General features: G+C 38.6%; 1 protein-coding gene across 2 annotated transcripts in view; it reads left to right on the forward strand.

Moving 5' to 3' along the window:
• LOC127622873 (inositol 1,4,5-trisphosphate receptor type 2-like) overlaps positions 1 to 22510 on the forward strand; it is a 110362-nt gene that overhangs the window by 65505 nt on the left and 22347 nt on the right. The window contains exons 41-55 of one of the 2 annotated variants that reach the window (XM_052096993.1): positions 2787 to 3034; positions 3688 to 3888; positions 4805 to 4915; positions 5896 to 5991; positions 6117 to 6233; positions 8339 to 8449; positions 8931 to 9123; positions 9225 to 9350; positions 10660 to 10835; positions 11464 to 11628; positions 11772 to 11955; positions 12891 to 12965; positions 17308 to 17435; positions 17832 to 17997; positions 18959 to 19119. In XM_052096993.1, the coding sequence (XP_051952953.1) occupies positions 2787 to 3034; positions 3688 to 3888; positions 4805 to 4915; positions 5896 to 5991; positions 6117 to 6233; positions 8339 to 8449; positions 8931 to 9123; positions 9225 to 9350; positions 10660 to 10835; positions 11464 to 11628; positions 11772 to 11955; positions 12891 to 12965; positions 17308 to 17435; positions 17832 to 17997; positions 18959 to 19119 (2258 nt within the window). Of the gene's footprint in view, positions 1 to 2786; positions 3035 to 3687; positions 3889 to 4804; positions 4916 to 5895; positions 5992 to 6116; positions 6234 to 8338; positions 8450 to 8930; positions 9124 to 9224; positions 9351 to 10659; positions 10836 to 11463; positions 11629 to 11771; positions 11956 to 12890; positions 12966 to 17304; positions 17436 to 17831; positions 17998 to 18958; positions 19120 to 22510 lie in introns of both variants that reach the window. The other variant, XM_052096992.1, reaches the window with a different exon arrangement.

A 22510-nucleotide genomic window follows, 5' to 3' on the forward strand; every position in this document is an offset into this window, starting at 1 on the left:
CTGTAATTAAGGTGAATTGAGTTTATAAGCTACTAAACTCAGCAAAAAAAGAAACTTCCCTTTTTTAGGACACTGTATTTTAAAGGTAATTTTGTAAAAATCCAAATAACTACAGATCTTTATTGGAAAGGGTTTAAACGATCTTGTTAAGTCATTTAAGACACTAACAGCTTACAGACGATAGACAATTAAGCTCACAGTTATAAAAACCTAGGACACTAAAGAGACCTTTCTACTGACTCTGAAAACCCCCAAAAGAAAGACACCCAGGGTCCCTGCTCATCTGTGTGAACGTGACTTAGGCATGAGGACTGTAGATGAGACCAGGGCAATAAATTGCAATTTCCATACTATGAGACGCCTATGACTGCGCTACAGGGAGACAGAAAGGACAGCTGATCATCATCACAGTGGCAGACCACATGTAACAACACCTGCATAGGATCAGTACATCTGAAAATCACACCTGCTGGACAGGTACAGGATGGCAACAACAACTGCCCGAGTTAAACCAGGAACGCACAATCCTTCCATGAGTGCTCAGACTGTCCGCAATAGGCTGGACTGAGGGCTTGTAGGCCTGTTGTAAGTCAGGTCCTTAACAGACATCACTGGCAACAATGTCGCCTATGGGCGAAAACCCACCTTCGCTGGACCAGACAGAACTGGCAAAAAGTGCTCTTCACTGACAAGTCGCAGTTTTGTCTCACCAGATGTGATGTCAGACTCGTGATTATCATCGAAGGAATGAGCGTTACACCGAGGCCTGCACTCTGGAACGGGATTGATTTTGAGGTGGAGGGTCCATCATGGTCTGGGGCTGTGTGTCACAGCATCATCAGACTGAACTTGTTGTCACTGCAGGCAATCTCAACGCTGTGTGTTACAGGGAAGACATCCTCCTCCCTCATGTAGTACCCTTCCTGCAGGCTCACCCTGACATGACCCTCCAGCATGACAATGCCACCAGCTATACTGCTCATTCTGTGCGTGATTTCCTGCAAGACAGGAATGTCAGAGTTCTGCCATGGCCAGCGAAAAGCCCGGATCTCAATCCCATTGGGCACATCTGGGACTTGTTGGATCGGATGGTCAGGACTAGGGCCATTCACAACAGAAATGTCTGCAAACTTGCAAGTGCCTTGGTGGAAGAGTGGAGTAACATTTCACTGCAAGAATTGGCAGAATCTGGTGCAGTCCATGAGGAGGAGATGCACTGCAGTACTTAATGCAGCTGGTAGCCACACCAGATACTGACTGTTACTTTTACTTTTGTTCAGGGACACATTATTCCATTTCTGTTAGTCACATGTCTGTGAAACTTGTTCAGTTTATGTCTTAGTTATTGAATCTTTTTATGTCCATACAAATATTTACACATGTTAAGTTTGCTGAAAATAAAAGCAAGTCTTATTTTGCCGAGTTTATAAATCTGACCCCCCCCACATTTTTCTTTTCTTTTTTTTTATGTAATTGCAATTAATATTTAAGATATGTAGGTGCATTTCATGTTTGTAATGAATACAATTTATTTGATTCGAAGGGTGAGACTCATGACAGCTGTAAATAAATGTTTCATATTTCACTCCAAAATAAAACATGTAACTGTATTTTGCATTGGAGTGTTCACTCAAAAGTGAAAGTTTGTTTCAAAAATGATAGTTCCCCTGAAAATGAAAATTCTTTCATTCACATTCTGAAAGTGAAAGTAAAAGTGAAGATTTATAGTAAATGATGAAAATAAAGCCTATTTTTAGGGGCATCGATGTTTTTTTTTTAATCGTGAAAATGAAGCACATTTTCCCCACCTTCCAGCACGGAGACATTTACACAAGGTTTAACATAGACCCGTTGACTACTTTTCTCAACAACTTGTCAACTTTTAAAATGAGTTTCTCTGGTGCCATATTGGAAATTTCTAACAAAAGGCCTGAAAGGGCACAAAACTAGCTTTTTTTTTTTTTTTCCCCAAATCTAAAAATAATCGTTCAGAAATCACCCTCTCAGTTTCTTGCTGAAAACAGACATGTGTCCTAATTGCAGTGTTCTGGTTTATCATAAGCACTTAATCCTAAAAAAAAAAAAAAAAAAAACTAGACTATCTAAATTACACACAATGTGTCTATTGGTGTTAAATTGGTCACATTAATAGCCCATCTCTGACAAACAAGCATATCTTAATTCATAGCTATTCATGCAAGTGCCGTTCCAGCCTAAGGCAGCATAAATAAAGAAGAGTGAGGCAAATGAATGGTATTTGTCCCTATTTCAACTGCTGTGTTCCATATCCTCTGTCACATGAGGTCATGTGAGGAGTAACTTCGGGTTTATTCAAAACCTGCTTTTATGAACCAACTGCTCATTGAGGGATAACAGGAGTTCAAGTTTGCCTTGTGTCAAAGAGAATGGCTCACATTTATCATTTGATAAGGAGAAAGATTTTAGAGTTTGGTTTTGAATAAGCAGCTTCAAATTTGCCTGAATATTAGTTTTACATACTTAAGCATCTATAAATAACTATTTATATTGCAGGTAGTTCCGTCTCTGAATTCTGATTGGACACATTCAAAACCATTGTAAAATCACCCACACTTGTGACCTGATACATTGGCATCATACAGTGAAGTACTCAAGAAATTGAAAAATATTGTTGGCAGAAATGTACTTGCCAGTAACATTTTGGGTGATTTGCATTTAGTTTAGCCACTTTTGGATGAAGAACTGCAAATATGCATTAATATTAGTTTACATCATGTAACAAGCTCTTTCTTTCTTTTCTTGTGAAGTTCGTGATCCCTTGCATCTCAGAGAGGAAATGCGAGGTCAACTCAAAGAAGCCTCCTCAGTCACCTCTAAGGCATTCAGCACATTTCGCCGGGAGCTGGACCCCGAGATAGAGCTATTGGGGTCAGGAGGATTTGAGGGCTTGGAGGACGTCGAGGAGGAGGTCCAGATGAGCCAGGCCATCACCATCATGAAACCCATACTACGCTTCCTTCAGCTGCTCTGCGAGAATCACAACAGAGACCTGCAGGTGCTGTAAATCCCATCTTGTCTGAGTTGTCATTGGCCCAATTTTGCTTGGCTGTAGTTGAGAAGGAATTCATTTTTTCAATTGTTTAAATAATTTCTTCATGTTGAAGTAAGCCATTTGTCTGTTGATTTTCACAAAAGTGTAAACTCTGTGATGCTACCAAAACATTGTTTTGTTTGAGAATCCCTAACCAGTCTGACACATAATTGGTTGAAGCAACAGTGTGAGTTGGGGACGATGCTACCTGTTTATATGACCAATGAAAGATAGGCAGAGTGTTCAGGAAACCTGTTTGAAAACAGTCATTATTTTTGCAATTCCGTTTGATGCCTCAAATTACGCAGAAATTACACACTTCACTTTGTACTTAAAATCATTCTAGGAGATTACTTGTGTTAAGCACTGCCAGATAAGATGGGGTTTATTGTTTTTAAAAGGGACATCCAGTGAATGTACTTTAGATGACTTGAAATTGGCATTTTTCCATTTTGAGAAAAAAGCCCCTTGATGCTTACAAGTTGAAATATTTTGCTGTGGTATCAACGTCTCAAGGGACCCCGACCCAGAATGGATGACTCAGTCTGAATAGAGACACCAATTACTGCCACTCAGGACTCTGGTTTATGTTTTTAGTCTTGTTCTCTTGTATACAGAATTTTCTACGAGATCAGAACAACAAGACCAATTATAACCTGGTCTGTGAGACACTCCAGTTTCTGGACTGTATCTGTGGTAGTACCACTGGAGGCCTGGGGCTGCTTGGGCTCTACATTAATGAGAGGAATGTGGACCTGGTAATACAGACACTAGAGACCATCACAGAGTACTGTCAGGGTCCCTGCCATGAGAATCAGGTACGTAAACTACATCCTCACTGGATAATTTGGACAAATCTTTTTCCATGTAGACAAATAGGTAAAACTGATAGATTTGATATGGTGTTTGCATTTAAAGGAATAGTTCAGTTCTGTCATTATTTACTCACCCTTGTTGTTTCAAACCCAAATTACTTTTTTTCTTCTTTGGAACACAAAAAGGAGAAATTCTGACTGTACTGCCACTCTTTTCTGTGCAATTACAGAAGATTAAGAATGGGACTGGAGCTTTTACATTTCAAATAAGAGACAAAAGTGAAATAGAAGTATCAAAAAGAAGCCGTTATCAAGTCGTCATTGACTGAACATCTGATTTAGCTCTCGCATTCAGGATAGAAAAAGTTATGTCTAATTCACGCATGAATCATTCTTTTGAGTCAGATCTTTTCATTAAATCTGTTGTCAAGTTCACAAACACAATTTGAATGATTTGGTCTCAAATCGCACTGATTTGATTCTCATGTTCATCTCACTGAGAGTTAACAGCTTCCTGAAGGTGAATATTATTAGTGAAAAGCAACTTAAATTTTGGTTTGTTTCTAATCCAAACCTATCGTATTACTTAAGAATTGGAATTTTGCGCACAAGTTGTACAGACTACTTTGATAGTACTTTTATGGGGCTTTTATGTCCTTTTTGATGCTTGAAAGCTCCTGTTCACATTCTTTGTAATTGCATGGAAAAGAGCAACAAATGCAACCTTCAAAATTTTACTATTTTATGAGTTTGTAATGACTTGAGTCTGAGTAAAAAATTAGAAGAGACTTTTTCCACTCACCAAAGGCTTATTAATAAATTATCAAATATTACTACAATTTCAGAAAACTTTCAGATAAGAAATGTTGTTTCAGTTACGCTCTTATGGCTGATAGATTATGCATTTCCTCCTTTGCAGTCATGCATAGCCAGGCACGAGTCAAACGGCATCGACATCATCATCGCTCTCATTGTGAATCCAATTGATCCTTTAGGGAAGAACCGACTTGACCTTGTGCTGGAACTGAAGGTACTCGTTTGCTCATGCAATTCCAATAAGGAGACAAATGACACAAGTATTATAATATTTCACAGATGACAAAACAACTTGTTTTGAAGCATTTCTGATTTTGTTTTAGTGTGTAAAAACATCTGCACATTTTCTTTCTTCTTTGATTAAAATAAGTGAATATTTCACTTCACGACAATTTAAAGGTTTAGCAAGTGTTTTTTTAATCACCGAAATAGGTGTTCCGAGAAATCACATCTGTCTCTGTGACAGCTCTTGGCAATAAATAGTCAAGGGTGTGTGCCATGCTTTTTTAACCAATCTGAAAACTAGCCAATAAGAGAACAGTCCAGCGGAAGATAGCTAAATGTCTGAAATTGATTGCATCACCTTTTAGGAAGAGTTCACCCAAAAATAAAAATTCTCTCTTCATTTACTCACCCTCATGCCATCCCAGATGTGTATGACTTACTTTCTTCTGCAGAACACAAATACAATGCAAATGAATGGTGGCCAACACTTTGAAGCTCCAAAAAGGCAACATAAAATTGATCCATATGACTCAAGTTTTTAATTCCATGTCTTCAGAAGCGATATAGGTGTGGTTGAGAAACAGATCAAAATGTAAGTATTTTTTTACTCCTCCCTGCCCAGTAGGTGGCGATATGCAAAAAGAATGCAAATCATCAAAAACAAAAGAAGAATGTGGACTTAAATATTGATCTGTTTCTTAGCCACGCCTTACATATAACTTCTGTAGATATAGATTATCACTGGACTCGTGGTAAATCAAAGCTTCAAAGTTTGGCCAACGTTTACTTGCACTGAGTGGACTAAAGGGCTGAAAAATTCTTATAAAATTATTTGTTTGTGTTCTGCATAAGAAATAAAGTCATACACATCTGGGATGGCATGAGGGTAAATGATGAGAATTACAATTTTTGTGTGAACTATCTCTTAATTGTCACTGTAAATGTCCTTTCTATTCAATGACAAATCAGAACAATGCATCTAAACTTCTCCTGGCCATCATGGAGAGTTGTCAAGACAGCGAGAATGCTGAGAAGATCCTCTACAAAATGAGACCCAGCGAACTGGTGAGCTTATCATGAATTAGTGGTTCATCATGCAATTTTGAGATCATATGTTATCAGTCAAAACATACTGTAAATAAATATTATAAAGTGATGTTCTGATATTGTGTGACTGTGTATATAAACAGTTTGTGGTGATGAATGAGGCCTATGATCAAGGAGAAAATAGTGAGATTAATCAAGAGATATCAGATCAGATCAAACCTAAAGACGTTGGCCACAACATCTACATCCTGGCCCATCAGGTAAGATTTAGGCCATCAGTGCTAAAAAAAAACAATTGATGACTAATCTTGCACTGGGGCATTTTCAAATGTTTGTCCAATAAAATGCTCTTTAAAGTGAAAATGTCCCTCTTCCTAAAACCAGCTACTTGTGACTAGCAGTAATAAGCAGCAAATCATGTTCATTGCTGGGACGTAAACTAAAGCCTATTGGCAAAAAAGGGATAAGCCCTTCAATATGCGCTTCTCAGTCTCAAACTTCACGTCCATCTGTTTTCCTGATGGTCTCAGCCATCTGCCAGATAGATTATTTCTGTCACTAACTGCCTGCTTTCATAATGACACTAGGATAACTTCAAGTGTTCCTCTATCTCTGTTTTCCTCACACACATCAGACCGTATGGAGGACTCAAAAGAAAACAAAAGCACAAGTGTGCACAGCTCTTTCAATGGTTGCTTTTCTGGATTTAAAGGGATAGTTCACACATCATTTACTCACCCCCAGATGTGTATGACTTACTTTCTTCTAGGGAACACAAACAAAAAATGTTTAGAAGAATATTTCAGCTCTATAGGTTCACCATTCACTCTGTGCACGTGAATGGTGACCAGAACTCAGAAGGTTCAAAAAGGACATAAAGGCAGCATAAAAGTAATCCATAAAACACCTGTGGTTAGATCCATGTCTTCTGGAGAAATATGATGAAGAAAAATATTAATATACAAGTCCTTTTTTACTAGCAAGCTACATCTTTGACCAGCCCAGACCAGTAGGTGGATGAATGTGAAAGTCAGAAAATACTTAAATATTGATTTGTTTCTCACGCACACCTATCATAGTGAGGAATGTTTGATTGTTCCCACTGTCCTTTTTTCTTCATCGTGTTTTCAGTGTCTTTTTGTTTGCCCTGCAATGTTGGTGTGTGTCGCCAAATAAGAGATCTTCTTGTGTTTACATGGTTTGAAGGAGAATGCAAAGTTAATGACATTATGTGGTGTCAGTTAAGCTTTCGATCACATGGCTTGCTCTCTTCCAGTTCTTGTAAACAGACTCCTGATGTTAGCTCTTGATCAAGAATGATAAGGTTGCTGTGAAGATTGAGTCTTGAGTACTGCACATCTCTTGTGTTCCATAAGCCTGAGTAGCAGCAAGAAAACAAGCTTATATATCCCTCACTTCTGTTTCTAGCATTAAAGCCATTGTGTGAATAATGGACGCTGAGAGTGTGGAATGATTTACTTTACGTAGTAACATTCTTCTATGTGCTTAAAATAAAATATTTTTTTTAGTCAAGTATGCCAAGTCAAGCTCTTAATTGTCAATGTACAAGCACAAGATAATTTTTTTTGTAGTTCATGAGGTCATTGCATTAATGTAATTCAACTCTTTAATATATATATGAAAGAGATCATAGAAAATAATAGAAATATACACAAATGCAGCAAATAAGAAATAAACTAATGAAGATGTGGTGTGCATGGATTGAGATGAACAACGTAGTGTAAAATGAAAGGGATAGTTCACTCAAAAATTAAAATTCTGTCTGCTGCCACACGATTGGCTGATTAGATAGTTGCATGGATGATTGTTGGTGCCAGGTGGGGCTGGTTTGAGTGAATGGTGACTGAGGCAGTCTATGGGCCTCAAGGGATCTTTTTATGATTCTGTATGTGTAGTAAACCAATCCAGATGTCGAAGCAATGCAAAATGTTATGTTTTAAAGAGATGATTCTTATACTTGAATTAATTGCTTGGTTCCTGCGCAGCATTATTGGATATTCGTCGTACTGGAAGTGATCAACCAAATGGTTTTCATTGCCCTGTTTTAGATTAGGTTTTCTCTGGACATCATTGTCTTACTAATGCTTCTTGCCCCATGTGACTGTTGACATTGAGTAATTTCAATAAAAATCAGAGCTCCCCTACATTGGTTGCTGTTAAAATGTTTTGAATTTGTAGTAATCAGATTGATCAAGCTGGCCTCTTGTGTATTGACTCATCCATTATGAAACTGGTAAACTGTCTTATTTAAATGACTAATATGTCACTAGTATAATAATATTGAGCTGTTGTTGATGGTGTTTGATAAATCAGTTGTGTTGACTGCAGTGTTTTTGATAATCAGTTGGCTCGACACAGAAAAGACCTCCAGCAAAGTTTGAAACCTGGCCCAGACCCCAACACCGAGGGAGAGGACGCACGCAGATATTACGCCAACCACACCGCTCAGATAGAGGTAAATGTTTAAAGCAAAAGAGTGTACTTTCTCTGATCCCAGAAATAGATCCTGAGACAACTATAAGTAAGCCATTCATTGGTTGATTTCCTGGAAAAAATTTAACCATTGAGGCTCTGTAGCTCGATTAAAACATTGCTCTGTTTGTTTGAGCATCAAGACCATCCTGCCAAAGCAACATTGGCTCAACCAATGGCATGAGTTTGAGGTGTGAAATGGGGAGTTTTTGGGAAACCAGTTTGAAAGCATTCATTATTGTTGCAATTTGGTTTAGTGTTACCAGAGGCCCAGAAATTACACACTTCGTGAAGTTTTGTTTCCATCACCAATATTAGTCGGATTAGTCCAAATGTTTTGGCTAATCAAATCCAAAACGTGACATGTGTTTCTATTCCAGCATTTCTTAAATCCTGTTTCCAAGTCCCGTTTTGTCTCTATTGTCAATTATCTGCCAATTTATTTATTTACTTATTTTTTTAAGATCGTGCGTCATGATCGCACAATGGAGCAGATCGTGTTTCCTGTGCCCAATATCTGCGAGTACTTGACAGAAGAATCGAAAGTGCGCGTGTTCACAACTACAGAGCGAGATGATAAGGGCAGCAAGGTCAATGACTTCTTTCAGCAGTTTGATGACCTCTACAATGAGATGAGGTGGCAGAAGAAAATAAGAAGTGAGTTGTCAAAAACAAATGTAACAAATAATCACCACATCACTATTTCATATTAACTTCATATTGAGTCATATAACTGATGTATTGTTGTGTTTTTGCAGATAATGCGCCACTTTTCTGGGTGTCCAAACACATATCTCTATGGGGCAGTATCTCCTTCAATTTGGCTGTGCTGGTCAACTTAGCTGTGGCTCTGTTCTACCCATTTGGAGATGATGGAGATGAAGGTATGGCATGCAGAATAAATGAAAAACAGACATCTAAACTCATCTTTTCTTGTTTAGTGTCATTATACATTTATTTAAGGAAAAGTTATCTATAGTGTTATTTTAAGACATTTATAATGAGCGTATGATTGATCTTTTTGAAATTTCTGCATGTTTTGTATACATGACACAGTTTTTTTGAGTACCAAGAGCTTTTACATGGACAGCGGAACGAAGTTGTGAAATTTTAAATAATACCAAGATAATATATATTATGTTTCCAGGGTGTTGTTTATTCATGTTTTTGAGACTTTAGACATTTCAGCTGATTTTCTCTAAAGCTGCTTTAGAACAATGTGTATTGGGTCAAAAGTTATTTGAATTGATTTGACATTTACAGTATGTTACAAGTGAAAGCCAGTGCTGAATCATTCATCAGATAATATATACATAATATATTCTGAATCTAAGTACTGATTACTATTGTCCCATATCTGCCAAACATGTTGAGTAGCCCAAACATCATCTGCAACCTGAAACTGAACTTTTGGTCTGATTTTAGGAGTGAATGTACTTAGCTGCATGGGAAATCTATAGGATGCACCCTTGCTCCCTATTTAGTGAATGAATTCATGACCTCCAGTGTGCTGTCTGTCTGCACTAGTCTCAGAACAGTTCAAAATGCACCTCATTTTCATCCTTACTCCCATCTAAAACCTCTGAAAATAAAATTTAGCATTTGGATGAACCCATTGATTCTCTATTTGATAAAGCACAGTAAATATAGGATTTCTAAAGAAAAAAATCACTGAAGTACACATTAGTGTACATTGTGTTTAACTGCATGGTGTTTCACGATAAATAGCTCAAATCTTAAAAACGGTGTATCAGATGAAACTAGAGACTCTAATCTTTTGACTCGGTTTCAATGTAAAAACTTAATTGGGTTTCTAACCAGATGTTTTGTTGTTGTTTCTCCCAAAGACAAACTCTGCTGTGAAGGCAAATGAAAAGTTGCGTATAGTGAAGCCAAAATACAATGTCCACGCATGTATATGAAGGGTTACATGTGGTTAAGACCAATCCTTACCTATGATAAAACCACTGTAATAGACAGCCTCTTGTGGTATATAGTTTTGATGCTTCTGAAAAATGCTTATGGCCAGGTTACAGCATGTTTTTTTTATTATTATTATTTAACACCAATGCATTTTACATCCAAGTGATTGAGTAGAATGAGCAACAATTGTCAGAGTTGTACCATCCCAAAGATTCTTAGGCACACCATATTTATTCACCAGATAAAGGAGTTTGTTTGTTTGTTTTTCAGGTATCTTGCCACCATTCGTGTCCGTCTTGCTTTGGGTTGCAGTGGTCGTGAGCACCTTTATGTTGTTTGTCCTACCCCGGCCTGGGGGGATCCTGGCATTTCTGGTCACCATCATTCTCCGCTCCATATACACACTGGGCTTAGGACCCACACTGCTACTGCTGGGGGCCGTCAACGTAAGGCAATCTCATTAGCAATTGTTCATGCTTCATTTATCCCATCCATTCTCCAAGACCATGAATTGATTAAATGTCAAAGTGTATTTGAACGTAAAAACCAACCACAGGTATGTTAGAAAAGACCAGTCGTTAACAAATAAACATCATATGCCGATACTTCTGGTGGTGAGGAAGTCTGCAGATTAATCGTTAATACTGATTAATTACTAGAAACTGCTCAATATATCTGCTGTAATATGAAAGATGGCAGGAGAGGATCTAGCATTGCCATTTTGTATCAGTATTACTTACGATGACAGAAGAGGCTGATGTGCTTGATGTGCGTTCAGATAAGAAATGAGAGCGATTTTATGCCTCTCTCCCAGCCAGCTGGAGTTGCAGTCTTGAAACTGCTGACACTTCCCTCTGTTGTGTCAGTCTGTGTGCATCTGTTCAAGCTGGCATCTGCCTCATCCATTATGTCACCACATGAAGAACCAAAAGAGACGTGCTCAAACAGATTCTAGGAGTCTGGGATCCATTTTATAGTAGACACCACACAAGGTGTAGAATTTGGACTGATATGACAATAAGGCTTGAAATGAATGCTACTCTTTTAATGTTAATGTTAATGCTGTCTTCACAGCTGCTGAATAAAATTGTGTTCCTGGTGAGTTTTGTGGGGAACCTGGGCACGTTCACTCGAGGGTACAAAGTGGTCATCATGGACGTCGTCTTCCTTCTCCATGTCAGTTACGTCATCGTGTGCATGTTGGGTCTGTTCGTACACGAGTTCTTCTACAGCATTCTGGTACGAGTTCAAACATTTTGCTGAATAATCTTGATTTACAACAGTAAATGAAATATGTAAGTTATTTTTATTTTCCTAGTTTAATTATGTATAAGTCCTTTTAAACTCTCTCTTTCTCATCGTCTTGCTTTCCTTCTCTATAGTTGTTCGATCTGGTACGTAGAGAGGAAACCCTTCTAAACGTAATGAGGAGTGTGACAAAGAATGGCCGCTCCATCTTCCTCACAGCTGTTCTGGCCATCATCCTGGTCTACCTCTTTTCCATTGTGGCCTTCCTCTTCTTTAAAGATGACTTCCTTATGGAAGTGGACCGCCTACCATACCTAAGTATGAAGTGTACATGATGCCTCAGTCACACGCTCTTGTGTAGAGGCCTCCTAGAGTCCTAGCTGTATATTGCAATGATGCATAAGAACTTGTGGTTTTGGTCTTTCCATTTCATATTTCCAAAATGTATTCAATTGGTGAAGTCATTATCATATGTCAGTGTGAAGTTTCATGACACACCCATGTATCATAATCTGATCAAAATGCATATGGGTGCATTTAAACCTATCTTATAACACACATTAATGACAGGTGTTAAGGGTTCTAAAATGTACATATGGCTGGTCATTTGGAAATTACAGCATGTTGTGTACATGTTGCCATCTTTTTTAAGCACAAAGGCATTTTATGTCCAAATTATTTTAGAATACTGGCCTAGAACTTCCACATCAGATGACATAGTCAGTATAAACTCAGTGTATGTATACTAGTACGTGCTTGAACACATAGATGTTGTGTTACCACAATGGAAGGTGCTGACATTTATGTCCATATGTGTGTGTTTATATGAGCACACATGGCCGTATAGCCGTGTTGAGATGGGAGAGGACCTGTTAGCACATGGCACCTGTTGCATAACCCAGCAGTTGTCACACTCCCTTATGCAATCACTTCCTCTGTGCACTGCAGCAATGTACAAGCACTGGGGACTGTATGGGCACATGGATAAAACACATTCATGCACTGGAATCAGCATGATTTATTAAAACATTCACAAAGGTTCTGTTGTTGAAATATAAATAATTTGATTCAGTATGTGAGCTTTGGATGTCCTGCTCTTGGCGGTTTAAATCGTTTTTCCATAAATATAAAAAAGTAACTAACTAAAATGAGTCTTTAGAATTGCACATGATACTAATGCAGGCTTTATTGTTGTGACAATAGCTCCTGGAAAAGTGTATTTGATATTAACTGTTTGTCTGGATCATCTTTAGAGAGTCCAGACATAAAGGAGCCCATGACCTGTGTTTCTGAGACCTGTTCTAACTCTCCGTTTAGCACTCACCACGGTAAGTCAGCATGCCTTGATTGGTTCTTACAGTGGCCCCAAAAAGTCTGGACACTGACACTGTATGAATGCCATTACATTAGATCTACACTCTCTTCATACACAGTGGCCAAAAAGTGTTTGAACACTATCAAATATCAAATCAGATAGGTAGCATTTATTTTTAAAGCACGATAGCACAAAGCACACTTTTCACACAGAACATTTCTCAAAAAGAAGTTTGTTAGGTTTTAAATGATAAAACTGCATGAAGACAAAGGGTATGTTGACACTATCTTTTTATCAGATGTTGCATGTCCATTGTAGTGTAGCATGCCAATAGTTAATGTAATGAACTACACCTTTGGTTGCTCTGTGAGGACACCTGTTTGAACTTGATGGGAACTGACCAGTTGTTTAAACGACATTGCAAACATGACTAAAATTATTTGTTTGCTGATGCCACTTGATGTTTTGTTATCTAATGCTGGAAATTCGTGCTTTTTTTTAATTATTCAAATGTTTGATAGAATATAATTGCATAGTTTCAATATAAGATAAATTATAGAAACACTGCACACATAATAGTAAAATGTAACAGCTAACTTTCCTGAGTGGAAATGAGCAGTAATACATCATTAATGTTTTGAATTTAATGAAATTGAAGTGTTCATATACATTCTGGGGCAATTGTATGTATTAAATGGATCCCCGTTTGCAGTACTGACACTGTAAGCATTACAACCCTTATGTAACAATTGTGATGTCTCTTAGTGGGATAGTAGTCATGCATGAGTATTGTTAGGCTAAATAAGCATGGCCTTGTATAATGTATTTTGAGCCTCTCACTTATAAGAATGTTAAAAATGATTCTGGATTTCTTCTTTGTTTTTACTATTCACACCCTTTTGCTCAATGTATTACATGATTTGCGTCAATGGATGCACGCTGATCTATCTGTGTGTCTGTGTTTAAGGATTTTATAAGTGTTTATGTTTTAAAGGGCTAGTCGTTTGTATGGAGTATAGAGGTTAAGGTCCTTACGAGATGACCTGTGTATATGCGTGTGCGTCGTGTGTGTGTGTGTGTGTGTGTGTCTGTGAGTGCTGGGGAGATGACTCATGTGCTGCTTTGTTCTGCGTTGCCATGTGAGTCTTTATAGATCACCTGTGCCTGTGGATATCAACACGTGTACTCCATCTTTCTTTCTCTCTCTTTCTTTCTTTTTTCTTTTAACCTCTGCCCCTCTCTTTCCCTCACTTGCTCCTTACTTACCCTGACCCTCTCATTCCTTCACTCTTCCTTCCTTTCTTTTCTTTTTTCTAGTCAGTCCTCCTGATAAAATGTATTTTAAAAGCATATTGGCCTCCACAAGCACTCTAATAATACTGTAAGTAATTAATGCAGTGAGGTTCAAAAGTAAAAATAAATCACTGGTGAAAATTCTTGATACCACATTTTTATTACAAATTATATTATCAATATACTATAGAAGTTTGAGAGAAAAATTTATAAAATAAGAATTTCCTAATATTTGGTATGTGGAAAAACTAAAATCATATATAGGAGTGGTGGTGGTGTAGTGGTCTAAAGCACATAACTGGTAATCTGGTAAGCAGAAGGTTGCTGGTTCGAGCCCCACAGCCACCACCATTGTGTCCTTGAGCAAGGCACTTAACTCCAGGTTGCTCTGGGGGGATTGTCCGTGTAATAAGTGCACTGTAAGTCGCTTTGGATAAAAGCGTCTGCCAAATGCATAAATGTAAATGTAATATATATACAGAGCTGTAACAGGGTTCAGGATGGGCAAGGAGGAGGCGGGAACCAGCAGAACAGTCAACATAACTTTAAAGACATAAATCAACTTAAACATAGACACTCACACAGGGTCGCATCTCTCTCTCTCTCTCTCTCTCGTTCGAACAAACTGGTGCTTCCGGCTCGTCTTTATCTCCCTCCCGGCTGATTAGGACAATTCAGCGCTGGGCTTGTGTCCTCGCGGGCCGGCCATGCCCTCCTCCTTGTCACACTGCTCCACCACCTGATTCAGTTCTGGGTAACCTCCGGCTTGATGCACTGTCCTCTCTTCCTGGAGGGAAAGTGTTGCCATTCTGGCCATCGTTCTGCCGGGAGGTCTTCCCCGCCTCTCTGGAGCCCTGGGAGAGACGAGGGGAGAGGGAAAGAGCGAGGGAGCGACAGAGAGAGAGAGCAAGAGAAATAAAATCGCTCGCTGGTCCTCGGACACACCGTCTCCTGGTCCTCAGCCACTCGTCCACCCCCTGGCAGACGCTTCTCATCTGGCGGACGGTAGCGAGTCCTCCTCCAAGAAATGCATGGGAAGGAGTAGGCGGGGACCAGCTTTACAACACACTTTTCAGTGTCTCACACACAAAGGGTTTGCTTTTCAGCGGCCCCCGACACACACTCTGCTTTTCAGCAGGTACATTAACACGCACTCAGATAGCTTTGTGCTTCTCTCTCTCTCCCTGTCTTACGCTGTCTCCACTCCTTACGCACTCCCACCGCCCCCTCACTGGAACGCGAGAACGGTGTGACACACAGGTGGAACTCATTCACAACTTATCTTCCTGGCCTCGCTCAGCCCAGATGCCAATCGGCCCCGCCCTGCTCGACACAAGGTCCAAAAAAAAAGACCAATATATGTCAACATATTCTAAGGGTCTGAGTTTTTGATACAGTATAATTTGTAGTTTTTGAATGTCATATATGGATGGATGCATGGATTATGCTGTGCCAAACAATTAATGTATTTATAAATGTAAATAGTTTTTTGTTGTTTTAGATTAGATAGTATTTATAAATTCAAACATATAAAAGGAAATCCTGAATATTTTCTTGTTTTATATATATTTATTTGTGTTTGCCCTATCCTGATTTCTTCTGTTTTTGTGTATATCTCATACATAATTTTTTCAAACATAAACACAAAATGCCGTTTTTAAATTATAATGTTATTTATTGAAGCAAAACAATTTACCAATACCAACTGGGCCTGTGTGGAAAAATTATTTGCCCCCTTAGTTACTAAATCCCCAAATCTATGAAACTGCATTCATAATGGGGTTCAGCTGGACTGGACACACCCATGCCTGATTACTGCCAGCCCTGTTTCATCAAATCAACACCTAAATAGATTTTGTTCAGCAGCATGAAGTTGGCTAAAAGGTCTCAGTAGCACACTATATACCATGGTTGAAAGAAATTCCAGAAATTATGAAGAAAAAGGTGATTGAAATGACAGTCTGGGAAGTGTTCCAAAGCTATTTCAATGGCTCTGGTACTCAAAGAACCACCGTGAGAGCCATTATCTCCAAATGCACAGTAGTGAACCTTCCCAGAAGTGGCCGACCTTCCAAAATTCCTCCAAGAGCACAGGGACGACTCACCTAGGAAGTCACTAAACAGCCAAGGACAACATCCAAGAAACTGTTGGCCTCTCTCGCATCAATAAAGGTCACTGTTTATGACTGGCCAAGACACTGGCCAATAATAGCATCCATGGAAGTGCGGTGAGGCAAAAACCACTGCTAACCCAGAAGAACATTAATGCTCGTCTGAATTTTGCCAAAACACACCTTGATGATCCTCAAAGCTTTTGGGAGAATGTTCTGTGGATTGATGATTCGAAAGTGGAACTGTTCGGAAAACAGGGTATAAATCAAACACAGAATTCCAAGCATGGTGGTGGCAGTATGATGGTGTGAGCAGGGGCGAAAATTTCATCAAAATGTTGGGGGGGGACAATAAACATAACAATTCTCAAGAGCAATTTTTGAAGGGGACACCAAGGTTTTTTTTGTTGTTGCCCCATTTGCATTTGTATTATTTTATTTCTTAAACAATTATTTTAAGAATTTATCATTATATTATTTACAATACACATATTTTAATGATATTATAGGGGGGTCAGGACCCCACCCCCCCCTTCCCCAAGAACCTTCGAAAACATCTACAAAGATTCACATGTGGCTGAACTAAAGCAGTTCTGCAAAGATGAGTGGGCCAAAATTCCACCACAGTGTTGTGAAAGAAATCTCCAGTTATCGGAAGTGTTTGGTTGCAGTTGTTGCTGCTAAAGATGGCACAACCAGCTATTAAGTTTGAGGGGGCAGTTAGATTTTCACATGGGTGATTGGTGTTGGATAACTTTTTTACTTCAATTAAACAAAAAAAAAAAATCTATATTTGAAAACTGTATTTTGTTTACATATAGTAAATCTTAATAAATCTATTCACTAGCTTTAAAGCTATTATGTTGTGTGTTTGTGTGTGTGTGTGTGTGTGTGTGTGTGTGTGTGTGTGTGTGTGTGTGTGTGTGTGTGTGTGTGTCCCCATCCCAGTAGAGGAAGATGATGAAGATGGTACAGAGCGCGTATGTGACACTCTGCTGATGTGTATCATTACGGTTCTAAACCACGGGCTGAGGAACGGAGGAGGAATCGCAGATGTACTGCGCAAACTCTCCAAAGAGGTGAACAGAAAAACAGCAACAACACATTTAGACATGAGAGATGCCAATAAATCTTTCCAGCATCACTAATACTGTCAGTATAATCCACATTTAAAGCAGTGGAATCCACAAACATCTGTACATAATGCTTACACAGTTCTCTGCATTCGTTTTACTCTTCATTTATCTGTCTATATTCCTTGCAGCATTGTAAAGTCACTCTGGCGTCAAAGGCTGCTGTCTGTTCAAGTCTAATCTGAGAATGATTGAAAACTACAGATCAATAATTTGATGATAAACTGTAATTGAGGAGAATTCACTGCAGTTGTTTGAGTTCTGTTGGACTAACCTTTTGCTTTTAGAGCCAAAATCTTTTAAATAATCTCCAACAAATACACTCCTACTGTTGCTACTCAGGAGCCCATGTTCCCGGCACGTGTTGTGTACGACCTCCTGTTCTTCTTCATCGTCATCATTATTGTGTTGAACCTAATTTTTGGTGTGATCATCGACACCTTTGCTGACCTTAGGAGTGAGAAACAGGGAAAGGAGGAGATTCTGAAGACCACCTGCTTTATTTGTGGTATGTCTTTTTTAAAGGGGACATTGATCTGGTTAAGGAATAGTTCACCCAAAAATAAAAGAAAATCTATCATTGTTTACTCACACTCATGTAATTCCAAACTATATGACTTTCTTCTGCGGAACACAAAAGGAGATATTTTAAAGAATGTCGTGATCACTGATTTCCACACATTAGCAGTTGACTCACTTTAAAGCTTAAAAATTCACACAAAAGAGTGAAAGAGTGAAATAAAAGTCCATACCAAAATTTAAGTCATTATTCACTCTCAAAACAAAAATATCTAATTTTGTGTTCTGCAGAACAAAGAGTCATATGGGTTTGGAACGACATGTCCACCCAAAAATGTAATTTTTTGGAGCTTTACAGCCACAGTCACCATTCATTTTCATTGTATGAAAGAAAGAGCAGCTGAGACATTTTTCATAATATTTTGTCTCATGCTGGTTTACACGAGGGCAAGTAAATGATGACAGAATTCCTTTAAACATACAATGGCTATAAAATCTTATATGTGAGGGTGGAAAATGGTGATTTAAAACTAAATCATGTCTCGTTTAATGCAATAAACATTGACTACCATTATAAGTTAATTTAAAGGGAAAATAATAAAATGCTACGAAAGTGGCTCATTTAATGACAGCTCTGCTCAACATCTGCACAACAGTGAAACATTTCATTGGAACTAGCCAGTAGAGTGGCTCTAAGCAAGTCATGTCCTGTCATACTCTATTAAACCGACATCCTTTGAATTTGTATTTGTGGGTTTATGATAGAACTATGATCATGTTCATATTTCAGCCGTTTAAGAGGAAATAAATTTTTCGAAAGAGAAGAACAAATCTGGGGGAAAGTTTTATTATAAACATATCAGTGGAATGCCATGAATGAAACGAGACTTTGATAAACAGAATGAGACCTTTGTTTAAAGAATTTTTCATTTTTATTACCTGTTATTCAGGCCTTGAAAGAGACAAGTTTGATAACAAGACTGTGTCATTTGAGGAGCACATCAAATCAGAGCACAACATGTGGCACTACTTGTACTTCCTGGTCTTGGTGAAGGTAAAGGACCCCACTGAGTACACGGGCCCTGAGAGCTACGTGGCCCAGATGATTAAGGTTAGTTCATCATCACATTTGGTACCGTGATATGTCAACAGGGCCAAACAATAAACCATTTTTTTCTGTCGCTCCAGTCTCAACAGTGGTTCAGATTTTTACTTCCTCTGCCAATATTTTCAATCATCCCACCACAAAAAAAATAAGATGATTTGATTAACCCTGTATTTCAGAATAAAATATATTTATATTCATCATTAAATATTGTTTTCCTCCAAATAATAATAATAATAAAATAATATGTAATGTTTTTAATTTGCAGCAATAGATGGACATTTTACAGCTATAATGTAACACTATGAGAGCTTACTTCATTAACATTTTTGCTGGAAAAAGACAAATGATCAACCCCTTTTAACCGGTGGTTTCAGTACTATCAAAATTATTGTTGCAGTTTTGACAACCTCATTCAGACAGTTAGATAACATATTGGTGACATATTAACATAAGCAGAACTCATAAAACAATTCAAATTCAAAACATTGCAGAAAACCAAATGTTTACATGTACAAGACCACATGTTCCTTATCATCAAATGCAAGATCCTTTTTACTCAAGTTAATTCATTTCTAAATTCTTGATTATAATATTCAATAAAACATACAATAGTAGCACAATCTTTGTTTTGATTAAATAACCTTGCTTTGTAACTGGATTCTTGTATGCTTTGTGTTTGTTGACTTGGCTGGCAGTGACAAACCCTGGACTCGCCAGTGAGTGCATATGTGTGTGTGTGGGTGTGTGCGGGTGTCTATATCTCTGCCTGTCCAAACTGACTAGGCTCCAGCCGAAAGAGTCTATGAACATCCCTTAAGATTCCCTTGTGTATGTGCGCATTCATTCCTGTTTATATGTGTGTGTGACCTCCTCTTGCGCCTTGTTTCTCACGGAGCACACTGAAAGCAGTGTAGTAATTAAGAGTAAAAAACCCTTATTAAGAGGGCTGCCTCATTATGATAATGGACAGAGCAGGGCTAACAATCATATTGGAGGGGAGGAGAATAAAACCGGTTTTATGAAGAAAGAGGAATTCTGTTATGTTTACGTAATATAGATATTTGACTGATTTCATCGGGTGGGCCCACATGGAATCTGTGCACTGATTGTAAAAGAGACTTATGGGCATTTTTCAATGGCTTATACGATATCTATAGCGAACATATAGTATTGTTATAAAACTGATACACTGTATACTGCATGCACATAAAGGAAAGAACGGGGTTCTTTTAACTTAAATGAATATTTCTCAGGCTAGGATTGTTTTTCAAAGTCAGTTTCTGTGTAGGCACATACCCTAAAGTCTTGCATATGAAAAGACAAATGACATCTCCGCTATTGCCCAGGAAATAATATACAGTTCATTGAGCATGCATTGACCAGATTATATAGCTGACCCTCGCATGAATGTAGGCTAGTGTGGTTTTATTGTGTTTACTTGATTACCGCTATACAACAGTGATAGCCAAATGTAATGATGTAACAAAAAAATTGTTTGGAAGACAATATTCACAAATGTTATTCTAATTTAAGATGTATTCTAATTTATTCAAAACTAATGCTAGAGGCAACTTGCCCTGATTACATTACACTGTACAGTATAACCCGTGTGATCTGAAGTGCTGACGCTTCTTTCCATTCTGTTGAAAATTGTAGTGCTTAAATTCTATGCAGGCCTACTGAAGGACACACAAGTTCTATTACCACATAATTTACTAAGTATCTTGTGTTACTACAAACACAAGGGCTCTCATTAAGTTTAAGATAGGATAAATGAGACATGGGCAATGCATAACTGATAATTGTTTCGTTTTGGCAGTGTAATTGTTTGTTTGTTCATTCTGTCTATAAAAGGATCTTTTATCAGCCCACATGAAAACAGTAACAGAATGCAAACTACTACAGTCTGGCTCTCTCTGTGTGTGTGTGTGTGTGTGTGTGTGTGTGTGTGTGTGTGTGTGTGTGTGTGTGTGTGTGTGTGTGTGTGTGTGTGTGTGTGTGTGTGTGTGTGTGTGTGTGTATGCGCGTGTGTGTGTGTATGCTGTGTGTGTGTGTGTGTGTGTGTGTGTGTGGAATTCAGTCACCTGAAATCACACTCAAATTAAGCCCAACTTAACCTCACTGCCCACATTTAAAAGTTTTTATTGCCGCATACGATGGAGTTCACCTTATGAATTGCGTTTTGGAACTTTTTTTAACGCAACAATGCATGAAATCAAGCTTGTGTTTGTAAGTTTTTTCATTAACATATAGTATATTTAGCACTTTGACAGCATAAACTAATAGTTTCTTTAGGGTTTCTTTGAGTAGTGTGCATGTGTGTGCGTGCGTGTGTGCGTGTGTGTGTTAATCACGATAGAGGGTGTGTTTATGTGTGCAGGTACTGCAGCAGTCACAGCATTCTTATGTAACCTATCTCAAGTGGCCTGCTTTTAGCTCAGCCTATCCTCACACGTGCTCTCCTGTCCCTCACACACACACACACCTGCTACGCTGCTCATTATCACACAGTGAGTCAGGCGTCTCCTTGGCAACACAGTCGTCATGCTCTGTAGGCAGAAAGAAGAAAAAAAAATCTCCTCAACCTCTAGACTTGTGATCAATACAAGTTCAAAGGTCACGCATATGCCATGGGACTTCTTCCTTTCTCCATTCTCTCCCAGCTGGGTGTCTCGTGCGTGTGTGCGTGCGTGCGTGCGTGCATGCGTGCGTGTGTGTGTGTGTGTGTGTGTGTGTGTTAACAGATAACTGCAGGAGTGTGTGCAACAGCCAGCCATGCTAATCAAACTGATTATTGCAATCATGCAGCTATTTCCAGAACTGGTTTAATGGCAGCGCTCTGAAACTGCTTTTCCGTTACAAAACAGCAGCTTTATGCTGATGATAGATAAGGACACGTGATCGAGCATTTATGCTGTCTGTCAGTTGGGAGTTTAAGTGCACTTTAATGACAGCCCATACACATTCCCTACACAAAACTGCAGCAGCGCCTATGTGTTGAAGTGTATGTGTGTCCACACATACTTCAGGTGTGAGCTGTTTTACTGGGATTGGTCCACTTTTATCTGGCAATATCATGCCAGTGTTTTACCTTGACAGCTGTGTCATACTCCGATTTCAGTAATATGCAGGTATTTTACACTCGGCTCTATTTTAAACAGTGACCTTGTCAAAAGTCCTCTTTCACTTTAAGGCTGGAAACACTCCAGCCTTAAATGATGTGAATGCCTGGCAAGAGCAATGAAAGTCTGTGCCCCTTGTACGTGCTTAATGTGCATTCTTGTGTTACTATGGTGGTAACAAACAAGTACTTAAGGGCATTATGGTTACCTTCAAATGTTTTTGCCATTACACTAAATGTGTTAATATTTATGTCATTTCTGTAAACATATGG

The sequence above is a fragment of the Xyrauchen texanus genome, chromosome 29, assembly GCF_025860055.1.
Source record: "Xyrauchen texanus isolate HMW12.3.18 chromosome 29, RBS_HiC_50CHRs, whole genome shotgun sequence".
NCBI classification, from domain to species: domain Eukaryota; kingdom Metazoa; phylum Chordata; class Actinopteri; order Cypriniformes; family Catostomidae; genus Xyrauchen; species Xyrauchen texanus.